Here is a 22,460-nt window from a genome sequence, read left to right as displayed (position 1 = left end):
AAAGTCGTACATAGATTGCAACAAATCATATATGTTGCCGTGTAGGTGTTGTAAATTATATCTGTTATAAGACGGCAAATATACATAATTAAAAACTAAAATTAACTAGACACGCTGGTACACATAAGGAATGTGGCGCCAAAATCTTTGCTGACCAAGTCACGCATAGTCCCTTCATTTTATTCTCCGATCCAGATCAGTGACCGAGGCACAGTGGGCCACCCTCCACCCCGGAATTTTAGCCCGGCCTGTTTACCACATAGGTTTGTTTTAGACGCATAGGTAATAAGAGGTGGGCTTAGAGAAAAAATAAGCCCAGTAATAGCCTACCCTGCTCGTCGTCGCAAAGCGAACGCAGCCACGCATGCTTGGTCAACCCAGTTTCTACGTTTTCTCTCGCGAATACTCGATCCGCCGCCTGGAGCCAGCTGAGCCGCCTGCCTCGCCGTCCCTGTCCGGTCGCCCGGAGCCACCGGCAGACCGCCAGAGACCCTGACCAGCCTGACGGCTGACGCCCGCGACCTGCCTCTGCCTACTCCGCTTGGCGCCCGACCTGTTGCTGTCCGCGCAGGCGCGCACGGCGCACCACGGCGCAAGAGCGCGCCCTGCTGACCGGACTGCCGGAGCAGCCCACTCCCAGTCCGCTCAGCTCTCGCCTTAGTAGCTGATCCTCCGGTCCTCCACATCCTCATCCCCTGTTCAGCTCGGAAAGGTACCTCATCGCGGCGTCACCTGATCTCTGAACCTCCATGCTTTGGACGAAATTACATGAAACTTATATGCAGTAATATTTGTTGTTTTTATGCAGTGTGCAATGGATTTAGAATCCACCAAATTTCTATTGCGATTTCCTAGAGAAAGTACACAGTACTCAGCTGGCGTAGATGAATTTCTAGAGTTTGCATATAAATATACCAGATACAATGAACGATCCGATGTCCATGTGAAGTTTGCGTTCACAATTTAGTACTGTCAAGGATGATGTCTGTGACCATTTGATGTGGAATGTAATGCTTTTGAGCTAGGACACAGTACCTGAATAAAGGTCAGCTTCCAATGTGATTCTGTTATTTACATTCTTAGTATCACTGCTGCAACTTATGTCATTTTGGACATGAAACTTACTACTCTATTGCTCTTGTACGCAGGTTTGATGGATAAAGAAAGTCACTGATCTGAAAATGTGGAGCCTATAGTTGAAGTGACGAATTCATTACTGTTATTTGCTATTTTTTCTTCTTCTTTTATGTCCATGTACCTTATAATTCGGACAAGAAGATTTGTAGGTGTGACTGGCCTAAAGTGTCAATACTTGATCCCAAATATGGTTGTGTTGGTCGTTCTATTTCCTACACATTCTTACACATGTTCATATGTACCTACATCCCGGTTGTTGCTTATCCCGGTTGTTGCTTATCTCATAAACATCATAGAAGTGTTCAATTGGCTGGTTCCACGAACTCGATCAATACATTGGTATTGGTCGTCTTCTTGCCAATATATCATGAGGGCACCTCTAACTTGGAGGGGAGCAACAGTAGAGTGCTAGTGTTAATCTATTTGCACCAGAATAATGTAGCTTTAGCTTTTCTTCAGTTAGCTGTAGGGTTTCTTCAGTTAGCACGGAAAAGACACTGTTCAGCACGTCGAAAATACTGCCTTGTGCCGTGCGTGTCTCTGTTCTGGTGTGTTGCGTAAGGACATCTCCTACCCTGACCTCTAAAACATACACCACATCTGTCCATGAACCGGTCCGGACTGGTATCCGGGCACTCATATAGGAGCCGGGCATTCAAAGCATATCGCAAATGTTTGGTCACATTCCGAATGGAATTTAAGATAAAAAAATTGATGCAAATTTAAACAAACTGACGATTTTATTTAAACTTATTTTTTTGCATAAAACAAGATTGTTTTTCGCCCGGTGAAATTAAAACTTCAATAAACCTAACCTACCTTATACTTGATGGTGACCTAGTATGCCTGGGCGGGCTGGCCGACGGCACCTCCGTCGCCCTCGGCAGTGTCTAGCGGCGGAAGGGCGCATGGTAGCAACAGGGCATCCCGACTGTCATCTGGTGCTCGCGGATAATTCTATTTGTTTGCTGCTGTGCTGCACATAGTGCAGCCGCGGCCACCGCGGACATGGGCGCGGGGAGACAAGGGCGACAGGACTTACCGGAGGGGGCAGTGTGGTGGTCTCGCTCATAGACCACTGCTTGCCGTACTTCAGCGTCTCCTTGTTGAGACAGTAGAGACGGCGCTACCTCGTCTCCGTTGTGGTCTTCGACAGGTCGATGACCTAGGCCCTTGCGTCCAGTCACATCTCTCTGCCATGTAACAGGCACGGAGAGCGGGACGCGGAACGGGATGTTTTTGGGTTGTTTTGGGTGACTGGTCCACTACTCAATGAGGTGCGATGTTGGATGGCAAACTGTGTGAGGACACGTCGGTCCGAACATTTGCGGACATTTTGAGGGTTCACGTTGGCGCTGACCCCCAAGATGAACACCCTATTTGTCTGCGGACTGGTCTGAATTGGTCCGCAGATAGTGATGTGATAGCCGGCCATACAAGCGTGCTCGCATTCATTTAAAAACAAGTTAGAATGAACCGGACGAATTTCAGCAAACACGACGGTATTCATTAAAGTTGGTAGATAATTTACATAAAACGGACAATATTTCATCCGCTTAACTAAAAACATAAAAAAAAACTAGGCTGACTTGTAGCGGATGGTGACCTCATACACATGTCGGACGACTGGACTGTTGTTCCCGTTCGTGTCATCGTCGTCATTCGAGTAGTCCTTCCAGTGGTGGAAGGGCATCGAGGCGTGACAGCGCTAGCCCTGCCCGACCACCGCCTGGCACTTGCGGAGCAGTGGCTCCGCTTCCTCGTGCGCCATGTGGAGGGCCTCCAAAGCCAGCCAACGGTGACCTGGCCACGATGCCCTGACGGCGTCCTTGCCCCTGCCGGCTGCGGGGAGGTGTCGCTTAGTGACCACTCCTCGTCGATCATGGCGAGATTCCCATCGAGGCGGCGGTGGCGCTGCGTGGCCAGGTTGGGGTCCTCACGGATCCACGCCGTCTCCTCGTCGGACTTGGCGAACACAAAGCGGCGCGCCGCGTTGCGCCACTCCTGCCTCTCCTCGGCCAACACGATGGCCCACGACGAGGATTTGTCACCGCCATGACCACCGAGGTAGTGGAGGAGGAGGTCGTGCGCCTTCACCATCACCAACGGCACCTCCTCATTGATGAGCTTGTCTTGCTAGTTGTGACACTGCGGCGACGCCAGCCCGATCCGGGTGTAATGGTCGTGCGGCAATGAGGGGGGGGGAGGGGGGCTCGACCTTCATGCGACACCCAATTTGGACGACGCGGTTGCATGTGGGGGTGAGGGGGGGGACACTGGCTCCACGGACCAGTACTGCGCTGGATGGTAAAATGTGTCCGGAAAGGTCGATCTGGACGGATGCGGGCGGTTCAGAGTCCGGTTGGAGATGCCCTTACACCTCATATGTGTGCATGCGCAAAACTTTAGAAAATGTTGCTTTTGACTAGTAATATTGGATGACAACTGGTGATATTGAATATGATGGAGGACAACTAGTGATCTTATGAAAATTATACATGTAGGTTGGAAAATGGAAGCTAAGAAATTTGTTGTGTTCTGGATTAACTTTGTTCTATTGTTTGAGCAATAGAATTTATTTTTACTTCAACCATATTGCACTGAATTCGTACAAACATAGAAGAAGCACGTTCAGTTTAGCACAAATATATGCACAACTGCCTGTCACGGTCCAGATGATAATAACAAAATTTATAATTTATTTCTCTCCAAATTGTTAGACTCCCTCGTATTTCTTTTTTGGTTTCGCTCCAGTTTTCCCTTTCCCTCCGTTCGCTCCCGCCAATAGCGATTAATCTGGCAAAAAAATAAAAAATAATACGCGCTTCATGACCATGCCCCCACCTGTCACAGGAATCCAAGGACGGAAACTAGCATCGGTCAAACAGATCGTGATGAGGTAACTGCGCAAAGAAAATCGGAAACCTCCCCCCATATCAGCACGGTTTCCTTCCTCGTCTCTGGATTCATCGCATGCCCGGCGGCGGTGGCGGAGGCATCATCACGACCTGAGCAAGGTTAGTTGCCGATCTATTCTCCCACAATTCATCCTCTGTTCGTCCCTACTCTACTGATCTGTGCTCTAAATCAATTCACATCTCTCTTCCCAGGGAAATCCGGCTGGTAGATTCTCCAAATCCGGCTGGTTCGTGGTGGCAACAATCCTGCGAGTTCATCTAGTCAGTGCCCTGCTCCTTATCCCATCTCATCGCTGCAATTCATGCCCTACGTATTGGTTCTAAGCTGTTTTTTCACCCACCAGTCAATATACATAGAGATCACGATTCTAGTTTAATCTGAAATTGATTCATACGTTCAGAAGTGCATGCCAAAAATAGATGTTCAGAACACTACATCTTTCTTGGTAAGAAAGAGTAGTAAAAAAGAATGACGTACAGTGATTTGTAACAGAATAACACGTAATGAAAATAAACATAATAAGTCGGGTTAATGAAAGCTTTATGGCCTCAAACTTGACATTGTTATGCTTCGCCAAATTCCTATTTGTCCTCTCAGTCTGAATGGGAAGTGTATAAACTGGACACGGGTTAAGAAAAACAGAAACCTTGCTGATCTGCTGATCAAATGGAAAAAAGTACTCACTGTGGCAAGACTGATAATATATTATAACTTCAGAGCCAAACCACATACTTTTCCTATTGCAACATCAACTGCAGTAGAAATCTCAAGTTGTGGAAACAATTATTTGAGGTGTCCAGATGATAACTTCAGGCTTCACCTACATATTATAAACAAGATTTGCTTAGTAAGGGAAACAGAAGATGTGCTCTGGACTTAACATTTTGAGTATGAATTGAATGATCGCTAAAGAAGACAGCAGAAAGTAAAACCCATCACACATCATTGACCATAACAAGTGGACATAGATGGTTACAACCTTATTAGGAAGCACAACATCAACATTTCAGAAGATTCTAACCCTAGTCGAGAGCCAAGTGTTACAGGGTCCAATTAAGTTTCTCCACCCAAAGCTATATGCTATTTATCCAAATATAAGGTCATACATCAAGAGTATTCATACAAGAAAGTTCTTCCAAAACTAATATGCAAGAGAGTTCAGTTTATAGTGAAAAAAATTGCATATCCGATTTCACATCTTACTAGTGTTATCCAGTCATTTGATGTTTCTACTTCACGTCTATTCCAGAATACACATTTTACTTCGGTGGAGGATATACCAAATGAAGCTATGCCAGCCTTTTGAGTTGAAATGGAAAAAATACGTCTAGAAAAGGAAAATTAAGATGCTAAAATCATGGAACTAGAAGAGAAGATGAGAAGAATGGAAAGACAACCAGATAAGGTAAATTTTTATCAACTGTAACCTTCATTTATTTTGTAGGATAACCTTTCTGTATTTCTATCATAGGAAATTTCGGATCCAATGGCTGCAAGCCTACAACTGGGCTTGAACCTTCAGATCATGGACATAATTCAAACAGAAAAGTTTGTACCATGACAAAGTACACAATAAAATTTCTCAAATTTCCCTCCAAAAATGGTCTCAATTAATATTTGTATTATGCTATCAGCAGGGTGTGCTTGCTCCTTCGGTTGATGGACCCCGACTTGTTAAAAACGACGAAATAATTTACAGAAGAAGACAAGTAGTTCAAATGGTGCAGATTTGCAAGCATCAAACAACCATTCTATTCTAGATAAGGTATATCTACTTGAGTACTATTTGGAACCTGTTATTGTTGAGGATTAATTTGTTACGCTCGCACTTTTTGCAGTTACATATACAATACCCGTAACTTGTTGTGTATCATTGTATCCTGGAATAAAGAAAATATGTTTCATAATGGTGGCAGTGCACGACAACTAGAAAAATGATGTGCTGCACACAAGGTATCTTCATAGTCTCATATACAAAATTATGATCAAACTATAGTGCTCCCATGTTTATGTGTTTACTTGTTGCTATCAGAATGTTGTCCAGAACGAAGAAACTTGTTATCAGAATTTCACTGCACGACAAGGGGAAATAAAATCTGCTGCACATAAGGTATATTTGCATTACCCCATATATATACAATATTTTCGAAATATATTGCTTCGATGGTTATTATGTATCTACTGGTCATCTTGCTATCAGACTGATGTTGAGAACAAAGAAACTTTGCTTGAAAATGTCAGCACACGCCATGGAAAACTTCTACTGCAAACAAGCAGGTATCTTTTCATAATCACATACAAATTTGTGTGCAAACTATAGTATTAGCTTGTCTATTTGTTTTACTTCTTCTTTGCTATCATATTGTTGTCCGGAGCAAAAAAAACAACAAAATGTGCTAATGTATGCAGTAAGACTGCACAAAGTGGTTTGCTGAGTTGGTTGACTGTTGTGAACTATCTGTAAGAGTGCTCAAATTCATTTCATATGTTCCCTTGTTTTCTTTTTGTTTTGTCATGGGTGATGAGGATGATTCTTCCAATGGTAACTTTGATTTTCTCTAACAGGTATGAACTACAGTATTTTTAAAGAGCCTGAAAAAGGATGTAGCTCTTTCTACAACTGTAAGTTATGATCCTAAATTTAAACTTGATGGTGCTGAAATTAGAAAAGAATTTTCTGCAGTGCATGTTGATGTGGCAATTGTGAAACCTGAAAATTTGGTATGGAGTCGCAAAAACTGCCATACTCTTGCTAATGTAGAAAAATAATCAAAGATTACATGGCATTCAACCTTTGTACGTGACTAATAGCTTGCCTCTATTACTACTTGCATCATGTCAATGCATTGTGTTAACAGTTCATTTTGTTTTATTGTTTGTAGATTCAAGATATAAATGGACGAGTATATGAGTGCATGGCAAGTATACTGCAATGATGATGTCAATGTTCTGGTTCATGGTGATGATGATGATGGATGCTTTGAGTTTAGTTTATGTTGTAGGGATGACATTCTTGCTCGATGTTTTTCCTCGGTTAAATTTTAGTTAAGTTATCGGGGTGTTGATGGATCCTATTAGTTTGAGTTTCACTAGTAGAAAACAGGGAGCTAGTTAGATTATGCATCACATTTGGATGATCTTCCTCCTGTAATATCCACTATTGTAATCCAACAATTTTATCTAATATATGATTTCTTACTCTCGTGAGTATATTCTCTTGTTTTTCCTTCACTTGAAAAACATAATTATCACCTCTATGTGGTGCATTAATTTAATTGCTAGCAATATATATGGGATTTCGATTCCTATACATTAAGCACCAACATATAGAAGTGTTGTAGAAGTCTGTTTTATCTGTTGTAGTCTTGCAACGGTCTGTTTTACCAACGGTGGTATAAGCGTTGCATTACGCTAGCAACACTGGATAAGGCTACACATCCAAAACCGTTGGTAAAGACACTGGCAACGCATATATGGACATTTAGATACGAAAAAATGCGTTGCTATAGGGGGGTTCCCATTGTAGTGTTTAATCCGATGCAACATATGATCTTACATCTCGCATATGAGGCTAGAATGGGAGGACCTGTGCAGTTCCGATGGAAGTATGCACCTGAACGGGAGTTCAAGCATCTTCTTGGGAAATGTAAGAATAAAGCCCGCATTGAAGCCTCCATAGCCGAGGCATACCTGAAAGAGGAGGTGGCCATGACCACGACAAAGTACTATCATGACAGTATTCAGACTAGGTTAAATCCAGCTCCTCGTTACAATGAAGAACCCACCAGTAATGTTTCCGACCTTAGCCTCTTCGAAGGCTAAGGTGGCAAAGCAAGTGGACCGAAGCCCAAGAACTTTTCACCTACTGAGTGGTCGACTATTATGATCTATGTCTTGACCAACATGGAAGAAGTGCAACCATACATAAAGTAAGTGTAGAACACCTTTATTGACAACTACTCACTAGTCTTGAGTTCTAACTCGAATTCTTCATATTGCTAGAGAATTCTAGAACGAATTCTGGAAGCTACCACGGCCTCCTAGCGACGAAGAATCAGCAGACCTTCTTGAAGATACCAATGCTGATGGCGGTTTCATTTCTTGGTTCTCAAGAAAAATAACTTTTCTAACTTTATGTTACTTCAAGTTGATCTTACTTGCTTGTAATGCTTCCACTAATGAACCAGACAATCTCCTATTAATCTTGTATAGGCATATCAGGAGGTTGATATGGATGCCAAAGTGAGAGAAGTAGCCGAAGGTTTTGAATACGAGGCCAAGTCATGTAAGGCTTACGATATGAATGGGTATCGCTTCCACACTGATAAACACATGCGTGAGAGGCTCAACCGAAGGTCAATAAATAGTGCGGTCTATTTTCTAGGGACAGATGGACATCACTACTATGGAACCATCGAAGAAATTTATGAGTTGAAGTATTGTGGTTTACAAGGAGTGAAGCCCATCGTATTCAGATGCAGCTGGCTCAATCCTGAGAAAGTGAGATGAACCCCTAGTATTGGCTTTGTCCAAGTTGAACGAGCATCAAAATATGCAGGAAATGATGTCTATATTATGGCTCAACAGGCTACACAAGTGTTTTTTCTCCCATACGCGTGCACATCTACAGAATATATCGATCTCTTGAAGTGGGATGTCATGTACAAGGTACCCCCTCGTATCAAGGTACCTACCCCAAACAAGGATGATTACCATATAAACCCTAACACATACGAGGGAGAGTTCTTTCAAGAAGCAGACACTGACGAAGACGAAGATGATGCAAAGGAAGATGATGGCGTGCATCACGAACATGATGCTATGGAACATGAGGCCATGGATGACATGGAAGTAGATAATGCAGAGGACGAATACGAGGATGTTTCCGACCCTCGAGATTTGGCATTACTTATGCGATGGCACATGGGGATAGATGAGGATGAGGGCCCCCTGAAGACTTCCAGGATGAATGTATGAACGGGCGTGATAGCGATGATGAAAGCCCTGATCCAAATGTTGCACCTAATATTGACCCTTATTTCTAACAACTCCATGTAATCGTGTGAGAACTCTATGTATGTGTGTCACAACTCTATGTATTCGTGTGTGTAACAACTCTATGTATTCGTGTGTGCAACAACTCTATTATTCGTGTGTGCAACAACTCTATGTATTTGTGTGTGTAACAACTATATGTATTATTGTGACGATTCCATTTATTCTTCATATGTGATATATTTATTGTATTTACATCAAGTTGTATCATCTGTACTAACTAGTTTGTTCTTCTTCATATCAGGTGATTGAAACATGATAGGTAGCAAGAAGATTCCAAAGGAAAGTTTGAAAAAAGTGAATGATCTGTACAATGATCAACCTGCTCGACCGGTGAAAGCGGTGGCCGCTCCTTCATCGGTTGCCACAATCGCCAAGAAGGCCAAAGGATTGGCGGGTCTAGACACCCGTCCGGCAAAACATGTGAAATAAGGTCGAGTACCACGTGGGGGAGGAGTAGGAGACGGACGAGGAGGGGGAGTAGGTGAGGCAGGAGGAGGAGGCGGACGAGGAGGGGGAGTAGGTGAGTCAGGAGGAGGAGGCGGACAAGGAAGAGGAGTAGGTGAGGCAAGAGGAGGAGGCGGATGAGGAGGGGAGTAGGTGAGGCAGGAGGAGGAGGCGGACGAGGAGGGGGAGTAGGTGAGGCAGGAGGAGGCGGACGAGGAGGGGGAGTATATGAGGCAGGAGGAGGAGTACGTAAAGCAGCCCGGAGTAGAGCACCTCTTTCTTCTCCTCGACCCTCTGATGCAGTGCTTCACCGTGCTCAGGAGGAGGAAACAGAGGATGGGGATGAGGCGTGTGAGGAGGAGGACGAGGAGGATTTTGCGGAGGAGGTGGTGGAGGATGAGGAGGTGGTGGAGGACGACGCCGCCGAGAGGAGGCTGGTTGTTCGTCGGGTTTCTGAGGGTGGGGATGGACCCTCATGGGTGACAGAGCACCACGAGGTGAGCGGTTCGCAACTGAGCAGTTCAACTATCAGCACTACTTCCAGAGGGAAAGTGTGGCTGCAGGGTCCTTCAAAGCTTCCAAGACGTCCATATGTGCATAGAGACGTGTTGATTAAACCAATGGGAGAGAAGTAAGTGGTTATCTCGACTCATCCCATATAAATTGTACCTTTTGTCATTTCCTCACATATAATATGACTTCACTCTTCGAAATGCAGAAGCTTAGTAAAAGGTGGTGAGAGGCATCTACCATGGTCGCCGAGTGGCATCATTGGGGGTCTTTGTAGGTTAAATTATCCTGGACTGGTCACTTTGCCGAACGGTATCATTGAGCCAGCTTGGTCATGGGATCACTACAAACTTGCATCGGATTTCCTGGATATGCGTCAGAGGGTTTATGATAACAGAGCCATGCGAGTGGTCAACGATTTCTGGGTAAGTCCTTTCAAACACCTAAATGTCAATACCAAAAGGTTTAAATTTGCCATAGTCATGATTTAACCCACCTCACATGTATGCATGTTTGTAGGATTTCTATACATGCGTTGAGGGTCAGAAGGATCGTGCAAATGTGGTTGTTGAGAATATTGCCAAGAAACTAGTCCACGACATGCACTATAAGGAGCGCGTCTGGTTAGTGGTCAAGTATCACGCGGACTATCTCAACCATACGATTTCCAAACAGGAGGCTCGAGGGACGCATCTTTCACGGGACAATTACTTCAAGGCAAGTGACGACGGATGCTTGTTATTCCCTACATTACCGCAAAATTGGAATCCTTACTAAGATGTATTTCTTTAATTTACAGGTGATTCCTCGGTGGTGCGCTGACAAACGTCCGTGCTGGGAGAAGATCGTCAAACGGTGGACAGATCCAGGGTGGCAGGATGAACACAAAGTAATATCTGAACGACGTAAGTTGATGGGGGTCGAGGACACCGTCAAGGCAACCTCACCATCCCAGGTGTCGTCTCAAAACATGTAGGCAACCACATCCTTTTCTTTTCATCATGTTCTCCTTCATTTGTGAGCATTCCCTTGATTGTTTGGATCGCTTTCTTTTGTAGAAAGAAGACACTGGCAAGGATATCACTTACTTCGAGGCATGGAACATCAAACGTACCAAAGACGACAAGGAAAAGGACCCTCTCCACCCGGAAAGGGACTGGATCAGCTCTAAAGCCCGGTCAGATGGAGAGAACTACACCAAAAAATTGAAGGAGACGTACGGGCCTGACGTTGATCCTCACGTGCTACCGTTTGAACCTCTTGTGGCCATTGCCGCGGCAGGCGGTAGACCGAATGGCCGGATGGCGGTTCACCTCGATTCTGTCATAACCTCCTCCCACTATTGGAATCTGCCATTTTGTCATCCGCCACCTCTTTGTCCTCTGCTTTGGTAAAGCAGACGGCAACCAACAAGCTGATGGCAAAGAGAGTCTTTGCCATCAGCTGGCTCTTTGTCGTCTGCCAGCTGACGGCAAAGAGAAAAAGGCAAACGGCAAAGCGCCTAGTGGGCCCCACGGGGCATGGCGTGGCTAGGTCAACTTCTTTGCCGTCTGCTAGCAGACGACAAAGAGGTTAACTTCTTTGTCGTCTGCTAGCGGACGGCAACGTCCCTCCTTTGTCGTCTGCTAGATTCTTTGCCATCTGCTGGCGGACGGCAAAGAGGTGGTCTATCTTTTTTTGCGAGTAATAAAAAGCTGTTGCCCCACCTCCTCTCTCTCTCTCCCCTCTCTCTCCGCCCGGCCCCACCTCTCTCTCTCTCTCTTCCGTCTCTCTCGCGCACCGCAAAGAAAAGACATAACATACACCTTTCGATTTTTTTGAAAATCTAAACAAGGTCAAAAGAATATGAAATTTGGCACGGTATTGGTTCATAAGTCCTAGAAGACGTGGAAAAAGTTTAATAAAATTTACTAAATTTTTGCATGTCTGTTTTATCAAAAGAAATAGGATGAACAAACACAAATCTTCTGCTGATTTCCTATTGGTTGGAACCTTTTTCCTCAGGATTGATGACATGGCAGGGGCATCCACCCCAACCACGCATCGCACGCACCCATCGTGCGTGGGGCCCTCAGCATCGCTCGCACGCATCGCACCGGGCCCTCTCCGTCGTCCCTTATCCACCCCACCCCATGTTCTCTGTGTCTCTATCTCTCGCACCATTCTTTCTCTCATCGGCGCAACCAGCTCGCCCGCGTACTGGTCCTCTTGCCGGAGCCACCAGCCGCGGGTCCTCCGGCCGGCGAACCCTCCGCCACCGCCGGCAGACCTCCGGCCTCCCCTTCCTCTGCTTTGCCTCCTTCGGCACCCTTCTTCTCCCGCTGCAACGCGCCACAAGGTCCGATCCACTCGCCGGTCACCAGCCTTGGTCCTCCGGCCAGCGAACCCTCTGCCGGCACCGGCAGGCCCCCGGCCTCCCTTCCTCTGCTCTACCCCCTCTCTGAATCCTCTCTCTCTCCAGGAACCAGCGGGGCAGACGGCGCGAGCAGGGCACGGCCGCTGCGGGCCTGTGCGGGCAGGGCGGCCAGCACGGGAGGCCGCTACGAGCGACGCGCAGGCGGGCGGCGGTAGCAGGGCGCGGGCGGCACGAGCAGGGCATTGCCGGCGCGGACAGGGCGGCCAGTGTCCTCCGTTCGACTCCGATTGCTGCTGTGGACACGACCAACAAACATGAAACTAATGATGAACGTACGGACATGAATTGGACACAAACACGAAACGGACAGACACGAATGACGAACAGCGGCGTGGATTTTGTAGCGCGTTATTTTTATTTTTTTAATTTTAATCCCATTTTTTGACGTCTGTTGTACCTCGGCTGACGGCAAAGACTGCCGTTAGCCACCTAACAGACTAACAACGAATTTATTGCTGTCCGCTTTCTTTGCTGTCCGCTTCAGAAATCAAACGGCAAAGAAGGTCGTTACCGATCCTATCATTGCCGGCGCCTTTTGCCGTCCGCCATCCATGCCTTTGCCGTCTGGCGGACGGCAAAGTAGCTGATTCCTGTAGTGTCCCTTCCGAGAGTCAACACGCTCTGTGCTATGAGTACTGGCTCTACTCCTACCGTAGAGCGTCACGTACCACATTCCGTGAGCATTATTGAGGATATTCAGGTCGGTGCTTCTTCATTGATCCTTCATGGTCCTACATTTTTGCATTTTAATATGAATGACATTTGCATTGCCATATTGTAGACTCAACTGACTGACACCGAGAAATAACGAGATGAAAACTGGGCCAAGCTGAAGGCACAAGATAATCTAGTGAAGTCTTTACAACATATGGTGGCCAATCTTTATTCCATGTAAGGCCAACCAGTGCCAGAGATGCCACCGACGCCAGAGTGGAACATTTTGAGTTTCATTCAAACTATTTCTATCACCATTTTCGGCATTACCATATGCATTCATCTCACTATTGGGTCAATCCATCACAGCTGAACCCATCACAAGGGTCGGACAATGTTCCGGTAGTTCCACCTCAAGTTGGTGGAGTTGGGGCAGCAAAGGGAATGATGCCTTCTAATGTTAATGTTATCACTCCGGTTGATGGAGTTGGGGCAGCAAACGGAATGATGCCTTCTAATGTTGGTGTTATCACTCCGATCTCCAAAATCGCGTGAACTTCATGTTATGTTATGTTTGAAACTGTTCCTTGTATGTTGAGAACTCTTGCATCTTGAGACTTGTAAATTTGTGGTCTATTGCTTTTATGCACTATTGCTTTTATGTGAAATGTTTTTCAGAATCAATCATTGCTTCTTTTGTTCAGTGATGCCTATATGTGACATGTTCTATGTGTGATGAACTATATGCTGTTGTATATGTTTCACTGCAGGAAAGAAATAGAAACAGGAAAAAAAGGCTCCTGGGCACACCATTGCCGAGGGCGGCTCTCAGCAATGACTGTGAAACTGGACCAGAATGCACCCTTTACCGAGAGGCCACTCGGTAAAGGATAATAACATGTAGCCCTCCTAGCAACTTTCCCGAGAGGCCTCTCGGTAAACGAAAAAGGATTGCCGACGGTGGCTCTCGGCAAAGTATTTTCACGGCTTTTAGGAGAAGTGACATGGCCCTCCCCTATTGGCTCAGTTTGCCGAGAGCCATACTCGGCAAAGATAGAGTTTGCCGAGCGTGCCTCTCGGCAAAGATGGCCCTCAGCCTGTTTCTCCTAGCCCCACGTGTCGGAAGCTGACACGTGTCAGCCTGCTACTGGCTCCCTTTGCCGAGAGCGGCACTCGGCAAAGTTGGCACTCGACCTGTTCGCCTGGTCCCACATGTCAGGAGCTGACACGTGTCAGCCACCTACTGGGTGGCTTTGCTGAGAGTGGCTCTCGGCAAAGTTGGCCCTCGGCCTGTTCGCCTGGTCCCACATGTCAGGAGTTGACACGTGTCAGCCACCTACTAGCTCTCTTTGCCGAGAGTGGCACCCGGCAAAGAAGGCCCTCGGCTTGTTCGCCTGGTCCCGCATGTCAGCAGCTGACACGTGTCAGCCACCTATTGGGTGGCTTTGCCGAGAGTGGCTCTCGGCAAAGTTGGCACTCGGCCTGTTTGCCTGGTCCCACATGTGAGGAGCTGACACGTGTCAGCCACCTACTGGGTGGCTTTGCCGAGAGTGGTTCTCGGCAAAGTTGGCCCTCGGCCTGTTCGCCTGGTCCCACATGTCAGGAGCTGACACGTGTTAGCCACCTACTGGCTCTCTTTGCCGAGAGTGGCACTCGGCAAAGAAGGCCCTCAGCCTGTTCCCCTGGTCCCACGTGTCAGTAACCGCCGTCACCGTGTGCTATCCGTTGGCTACTTTATTTTGCTGAGTGGTACTGTTTGGCTCTCGGCAAAGTCTTTGCCGAGTGCGCGTGTTCTGGCTCTCGGCAAACAGGTGTTTGCCGAAGAGGTGTACGCCGGGTGGCTTTTGCCGAGGGTGACACTCGGCAAAGGCTTTGCCGGCGGTTTTCGGCCCTTTGCCAAGTGTCCGTGCCCCTCGGCGTAGCCCAGAATTCCAGTAGTGTACAATTGTAGACTTAGCAAGCGCGAGCATGGACAGACCCTCAGAGTTTTCTATTACCTACTAATAAAGTAAGGTGTTTTTCTCTGATTTTTTCCTTTGTTCACCATCAAAAGATTTACCTTTTCTATTCGAGGTCGTACTAAACTTTCATATGTCCGTCTGTTAGCAAAGGAAAAACGATTTAGAAAGAATTCCGTACGTGGGCCGCACCCCCTCCACTCCAGTATAGTCAGCCCACTATTTTACGCCCACACAGCAATAAAAACAATCCTATTTCCCGCTCAACGCGGCAAATAGTTTCGGCTACTTAGAGGGCGCGCAAGACTCGGCGGCCCATTTTTGTTTGTGTTCTATTACAAATTTCCTTTTTCTGTTTCTTTATTTTTTATTTCCGGCTTCTTTTTTATTTTTCCCATTGCAAGTATATTTTTTCTTTTTTTCTGAAATTCACAATTTTCAGAAAATGTTAGCAATTTCAGTTTATATCTAAAATTTTATGAAAACATACAAATTACAAAAGTGTTCTACTCTAAAAAACGTTTGAATTTTTTTATTGTGCAAAAATTTCTTCAAAATTTAAAAAATATTCACAGTTTTTCTAAAATATTTGTATTTTTCAAAATTGTTCAAGATTTAAAGAAATGCATTTGAAAAACTTTATAAATTTCAAAATTATTCCTGTTTTAGCGACATATTGAATGAAAATAATGTTTGCATTAAAGAAACACATTTTCCAAAATTCTTCTGCATGTCTAAAACATGTTCCTGTTTTAAAAAATTGTTCACAACTTAAAAAATGTTCATATTTTTATAAGAAGGTTCATGTTTTTGAGAAATGTATGTGAATTTCAGGAAATATTCCCTTCAAATTTTTGTTCTAGCTTTGTCCAAAAATGTATGTAATTTTCAAAATATTGTTCATAATTTGGAAAATTGTTCATGTTTTCAAGTATATTTGGTAGTTCATGTTATGAATTCCAAAATTGTGTTCCTATTTAAAATATGTTTGAAATTTTAAATTTTTGTCATTCTAGTTTCTATAAGAGTTTAAAAATTGTTCCCATTTTTTGAAAAATGTTTGGGTTTTTCAAAGTTTGTTCAAGATTAAAAAATGTTACAAATTTGAAAAATATACTTGTTTTAGTGATATGTTCAAAAATGGAAATAATTTTTGCATAAAAAGACACATTTTGTAAATTTTTCTATATGCTCGAAACATGTTCCCTTTCCAAAAAGTGTTCACAACTTAAAAGAACGTATGTTTATAAAATGTTCATGCTTTTAAGAAATGTTTGTGAATTTCAACAAATGTTCCGTTCAAAATTTTTCTTTGTCTTTTTTAAATTGTGTGGAATTTTAAAAAAAATGTAATTCAAAAAATTGTTCACGTTGCCATGTATATTTGGCATTTCATAGTTATCTGCTTCTGAAAAGTTCAATTTTTTTTTCAAATCTAGCATTGAATTATATTCTTTTATATTCACGTTAACCATTGGTTAGTAGAACACGTTTGTTTGAGTGGCTTGCAACATATTGTTTTTCGAGAATCGAGTGGCTAGCAACATATGGTCGGGTCTTTGAGCTCGTGAGTTCGATCACTCCCATACTGGGACTGCTCAGCATCCGGGGCATCGAGCTAAGTCGGCTTGTTCAGAATAAGGGACACCATAAATTATTGACAATGGTAGCTTCCATGTGCCAATAAAAGAGAATATGCTGGTTAATTATAATTGAAAAAAATTATGAGCACGTGCCAACAAAAAAGAATATACTGGTTTGTCTCTAATTAAAGAGTGCTATGTTGAACTAGAGAATACGGACATGTGGAGGTCTTGATCCATTCTTATATGAGATAGAGGCATATAATTTTATTATCCCGTTGCAATGCACAGGCATGTGTGTTAGTGAATTCTGATATAAATTGTTAGGAGTGCCTAGAACTATTTATTTAGATGAGATATAGTTTGGTTTCATTCTGTGACCAGATGGCATCACATGTTTTTTTTGGAACACACTACAGACGCAAGTGCTCATATACACGCGCATACACTCACTCCTATGAACGCACACACGCACACCCTATCCCTATGAGCACCTCCGAAAGACTGAGCCGACATATCATCTTAAAATTTACGAAGACACCGTAGGCACCTCGTAGTCGACGGGAACGTCTCCTCCCACTGAATGCGCATTGCCGGAAATCTTTAAATAAATTTAGAAATAAACGCGACCACCAGGACTTGAACTCTAGTGGGTTGGGGATACCATAGTCCTTCTAACCATCCAACCACATGTTGGTTCGCATGGCATCACATGTTTGTTGTGTTGTTTTGGATGTAGGCTAAACTTAATTTGTTTTTTTAGAGGAATGCCCTTGGGCGCACTTTATTAACACCAAACAATCATTACATAAGTATCTCCTATTCAGCGCTTTAAGCATGCATTCCTGCAAATAGGCGCGCACACCCCTTCCTTCTTTCGCTACTAACGGGCTGGTCCATCTCCCCTTTGGTTACATGTTTTTTATACCGCAAAAAATGGTACAGGAGGGAGAATCAAACCAGCGACCTCCTGCATCAAGGGACGCTGCACTAAACACAATGCCACCTAGCCCACTGTGATAAGTTAAATCTTTTCCTATCCTGTCTTCTTTCGTCTTTTCTTTTTCCATTTCCTTTTCCCCATTTTCCATTTTTTTGTTTTTTGTTTTACTCTTCTTCCTTTTTCAAATCGATTAACGTTTTCATTTGTTGATGAACTTTTTTGAAAAATTATGAACTATTTTTCAAATTTGATGAACTTTTTTACAAATTTGACGGACTTTTTTCAAAATCGAAGAAATTTTTTAATTTTTTTATGAACTTTTTTTTGGAAATTGATGAATTTTTTTCAAATTTGATAAACTGGTTTCCAATATCAATGAACTTTTGTTAATTTTGATGAAATTTTAAAAAAATTGATGAACTATTTTTCTGATTTAATGAACTTTTTTTTCAAAATCGTTCAACTTTTTCAGTTTTCGATTTACTTTGTTTGGAAATTGGTGAATGTTTTTTCAAGTTTGATGAACTTTTTTTTCAAAATTGATGAATTATCAAAATTGGACTTGAACTCTGGTGGGCTGGGGATACCACAGTCCCTCTAACCATCCAACCTCATATTGGTTCACATGGCATCACATGTTTGTTGTGTTGTTTTGGATGTAGGCTAAACTTAATTTGTTTTTTAAGGAATGCCCTTGGGCGCACTTTATTAACACCAAACAACTGTTACGTAAGCATTTCCTATTCAGTGATTTAAGCGTGCATTCCTGCAAACAGGCGCGCACACCCCTCCCTTCCTTCGCTACTAACAGGCCGGCCTATCTCCCCTTTGGTTACATGTTTTTTATACCGCAAAAAGTAGCGCAGGCGGGAGAATCAAACCAGCGACCTCCTACATCAAGGGACGCTACATTAAACACAATGCCACCCAGGCCACTGTGATAAGTTAAATCTTTTCCTATCCTTTCTTCTTTCGTCTTTTCTTTTTCCATTTCCTTTTTCCCACTTCCTGTTTTCTGTTTTTTCTCTTCTTCCTTTTTCAAATCTATTAACATTTTTCATTTTTTGATGAACTTTTTTGAAAAAGTATGAACTATTTTTCAAATTTGATGAACTTTTTTTTTCAAATTTGACTGACCTTTTTCAAAATCGAAGAACTTTTTTAGTTTTTTGATGAACTTTTTTTTGGGAAATTGATGAACATTTTTTAAATTTGATAAACTGGTTTCCAATATTGATGAAATTTTGTTAAATTTGATGAAATATTTTTTTAAAAATTGATGAACTAATTTTCAAATTTGATGATTTATTTTTTCAAATTTGACAATTTTTTTCAAAATCGATCAACTTTTTCATTTGATGAAATCTTGTTTGGAAATTGGTGAACTTTTTCAAATTTGATGAACTTTTTTCAAAATTGATGGTTTTTTTAAAATCGATGAACTTTTTCTACACTCATTGATCGTTTTTTCAAATTTGTGAAGTTTTTCTAAATCCATGAACATTTTTAATTGACGATTTTCATGTTGCCACTATTTGATTTCATGTATAATTTGCCGCTATAGCCTCGCTATAGCTGTTTTTAAGGGCTGCCGCTATATACCAAAGCCCGCTATTTAAAACATTGAGAGAGAGAGAAGGAATGTACAACAACAACAACAACAACAACCCTACATCTCCACATCTCCATTTTTCCCAAAATGAGCTCCACATCTCTATGGATGAGAGAGAGAGAGAGAGAGAGAGGAGGAGGAGGAGGAATATGTACTGCAGTACAACAACAACAGCTCTACATTTCCATCTTTTTCCAAAATGAGCTCCACATCTCAATGGATGAGTTCTATCTAAATATGCACGTGAACTAAGTCAAAAGAACTAGAAGCAGGATGAGTGAGAGAGGAGTTCCTGGATCGTTTGCACGTTGCATTTAAAAGATGATGGGCTCTTTGAAGTTCTGCCAGCCGTTTACAACAAAAAATGAAGCTCATTAAACGAATGGGTTCAAGCTGAAGGAGTTTCTGCCGGAGCATGATGAAGAGGAGAAACTAGTATTCGTTTGGGTCAAAGCTACCGTTAGAGGAATGATGACCATCAATGAGGTTTTAACTGAACGTGCAGCCATGTGGGCCATACTAATGGAAAAGAATTATATAAGACCCAGGACTCACAGGTTAACATGTGAGACACACCTTGATGAATGACACATGGCATTTACAAATTACAAAGCATCTATCCCACCCTATTTGAAATCAGAGGGGATTAGATGCTTTATAATTTAAGAATGCCATGTGTCATCCATCAGGATAGGTCTCACATGCTAACCCGTGAGACCTGGTCTTATATAATTTTTTTTCCATACTCATTTATTATCTGTGAAATACAACCTCTATGCAATATTTCTAGGCTCTTAGAATAATCATATACCTGCTGGGTAACACGAATCATGCAAAAATGAGTAGCGTGGATACCAATCTCGCGTGGCATCATGTCTACTCGTCATTTGTGGCACCACGACTCCATAACTAGATAGGCTTAAAAAATATTAGTACTAATGTTGGTTTGTATGCAACTTGTGTATATATGGATAGTGTATTCCTCCATGAAGGACTCAGAGAATCCAGATTGATGAAAGTACTAGACTTTTTTCGATAAGGGAAAATCTTACCTTCTACCGGCCGATCGCGCAAGCCTGTCCGTCAGCTTTGTAGCTGTCCGATCTATCTTTTATCAGACGGTAGAGAGCACTCCCGCATCCGCTGGAGGCGTGTCCGTTTCCTGCAACTCACCTCTTGTTTCAGGACATCCATTCCTGCAACTGGATAATAGAAGAGGGGTTTCATCCTACAGCAGCGTGGGCTCGTATGGCTGGGAGTGTGAGCAGCTTGATTTGGGAGGGCGGCAGACGCGGCGGCGCAAGGCGTTGGGCGACCAGGGCTTATCCAACACGGTGGCATCGACAACTGGCTCGGGATCAGCGGTGGCCGGCAACGACTCAAGCAGGTACAGTTCAGACACCCCTTCTCCCATTTTGTCGCCGATGTGGTAATGGTGGCGCTCCCTGCTATTTCTCTTATTTCTGCAACAGAGTTGCAGAGTGTTTCTGCAACAAAGCGTTTGTTGCGGGAAGTAACGAGTGGGCATGCGGTCTTGTTTTTGCAACAGGGCATTTGTTGTGGGAAGGAACGAGTAGGCATGTGGTCTTGTTTCTACAACAGAGTGTTTGTTGCGGAAAGTAATGAGTGGGCATGCAGGCTTGTTTTCTATAATAGAGTGTTGGTTGCGGGAAGTAACCAGTGGGCATGCCGGACGTAGACACTACATCAGAAGGCTATCAGTTCGGGCATCCAACGACTATCGAGACGGCGGACAATATGTAAACATCGGCCGGCGGACGCGTAGCAACACCCTTTCGATAAATGGTGGATTTTATTGGCTCAAAATGGAAATACTTTTGCTGCCATGTGATGTGAGACTTTGGCGTTGCTTTATCGATGGTGCACATAGACTTCGGTTTTTCGGTTAACCGAACAATTTCAGTTCATAAAGTTTGTTTTTCTTTTTCATTTTGATTATTTTGGTGCTCATTTACAGAAACTAAAAAATAAAAACCGGAATAAACCGAACCAAATTAATCATAGAAACCCAATGCCCACCCCTATACCATCATTTATGTAGAATATATTGAAATATTAATGCAAAATATACAAATCCAAATTTTCTTATACCATATATACTCCTCAACTGTCATGCGCGTGGAATCTGCAATGCATGCTATCTTGTCATGCTGGTCCACATAAGTCATTAAATGAAATATATTAATTAATCTATTAAAGCACACACAATCAACTAATGCTACAAGCAGTGCGAACGATGTGTATAGATACTTTGCACTCACGAAGAAACATCTCCCCACGAAGAGAGAGAGAGAGAGAGAGAGAGATGCGCACACTCCCTATGACTATGGTGAAGATCATTCTCCTCCTCCTGGCACCCCTTGGCATGGCCGCCGCAAGCACGGACTGCCCTGGCGTGCTGTCGCTGGACGGGTCTTCTGCCTGCGGCCAGTCGTGCGGCACGAAGCTCTTGCAAGATCTCTGCATCCATGTGATGGTCTGGGGCGGCGTCGACATGTCCAGGTCGCAAAAGGAGGGGGCCACCGGGTACGTGATCCTTGCCGCGCGGTTCGCCGTGGAATCCATGGACGCCACGCGGCTCGCCGCGAGGAACCAGCTCAGTCAGAACACCTCGCTCTCTGGCCAGGAGAGGGACGCCTACGAGGGGTGCCTGAACGACTACGCCGCGGCGAGAAGCTCTATCAACCACGTCGCCAAAGAGATGCTGCCCAACTGCCGCTTCGTGGGGGTTGCCGACGAGTTTGCACGTGGGGTGAAGAGCTTGGAGAGCTGCTGGATCCGGCTGATGCGGCCGCCTCTGAAGTCGACGCCGCTGTATGACTTGGTCTGGGCCGACCGATACAAACTACTGCTGATTCACATGCTTGATAGTAAACTACTAGGCATATGAGCGTACGGCAGATATAGAGATGGTATGTACACAGAAGAGCAATAAATAAATATGCAGGGTTTGGCTACACCGCTATATAGCTAGTTTCACAAGTATGATCTAAGAGCATTGTTAATCGACCCCATATAATTTAGAGGAGTAAACTACCAAATATCCTTTAGACAAGTATATTTGCTCCTTAAAAAAGTGTGGTTTCTAACCGAACTCCTAAACTCAACTCCCTAAAACTTACGTATGGTTCATATATTTCATCGAACACTTGCAATGCATCTTCGCACAACGATGGTGACCATGTCAGGACGAGCAACACTGGCG

The 22,460-nt window shown here is 43.8% G+C and overlaps 1 protein-coding gene and 4 long non-coding RNA genes across 5 annotated transcripts; all 5 read left to right on the top strand.

Moving 5' to 3' along the window:
• Window positions 1-345: 345 nt before the first annotated feature.
• Window positions 346-1,343, top strand: LOC125524466. Its single transcript, XR_007290762.1, has 3 exons — window positions 346-712; window positions 809-1,045; window positions 1,149-1,343. It is a non-coding gene; the product is annotated as an uncharacterized LOC125524466 (long non-coding RNA).
• A 2,682-nt stretch (window positions 1,344-4,025) lies between these two features.
• LOC125525605 lies at window positions 4,026-5,598 on the top strand. The gene is made up of 3 exons (XR_007291367.1): window positions 4,026-4,154; window positions 4,248-4,316; window positions 5,306-5,598. It is a non-coding gene; the product is annotated as an uncharacterized LOC125525605 (long non-coding RNA).
• A 6,446-nt stretch (window positions 5,599-12,044) lies between these two features.
• On the top strand, window positions 12,045-12,996 carry LOC125520801. The gene is made up of 2 exons (XR_007288868.1): window positions 12,045-12,406; window positions 12,530-12,996. It is a non-coding gene; the product is annotated as an uncharacterized LOC125520801 (long non-coding RNA).
• A 289-nt stretch (window positions 12,997-13,285) lies between these two features.
• On the top strand, window positions 13,286-13,878 carry LOC125520800. Its single transcript, XR_007288867.1, has 2 exons — window positions 13,286-13,375; window positions 13,508-13,878. It is a non-coding gene; the product is annotated as an uncharacterized LOC125520800 (long non-coding RNA).
• A 7,671-nt stretch (window positions 13,879-21,549) lies between these two features.
• Window positions 21,550-22,195, top strand: LOC125525908. The gene has a single exon (XM_048690916.1). The coding sequence runs from the start codon at window positions 21,561-21,563 to the stop codon at window positions 22,143-22,145; it is 585 nt and encodes a 194-aa protein (XP_048546873.1). The 5' UTR covers window positions 21,550-21,560; the 3' UTR covers window positions 22,146-22,195.
• Window positions 22,196-22,460: the final 265 nt, after the last annotated feature.

This window comes from Triticum urartu, chromosome 7 (assembly GCF_003073215.2).
Source record: "Triticum urartu cultivar G1812 chromosome 7, Tu2.1, whole genome shotgun sequence".
Classification (NCBI taxonomy): Eukaryota; Viridiplantae; Streptophyta; class Magnoliopsida; order Poales; family Poaceae; genus Triticum; species Triticum urartu.
This window is presented reverse-complemented; position numbering and strand designations above follow the sequence as displayed.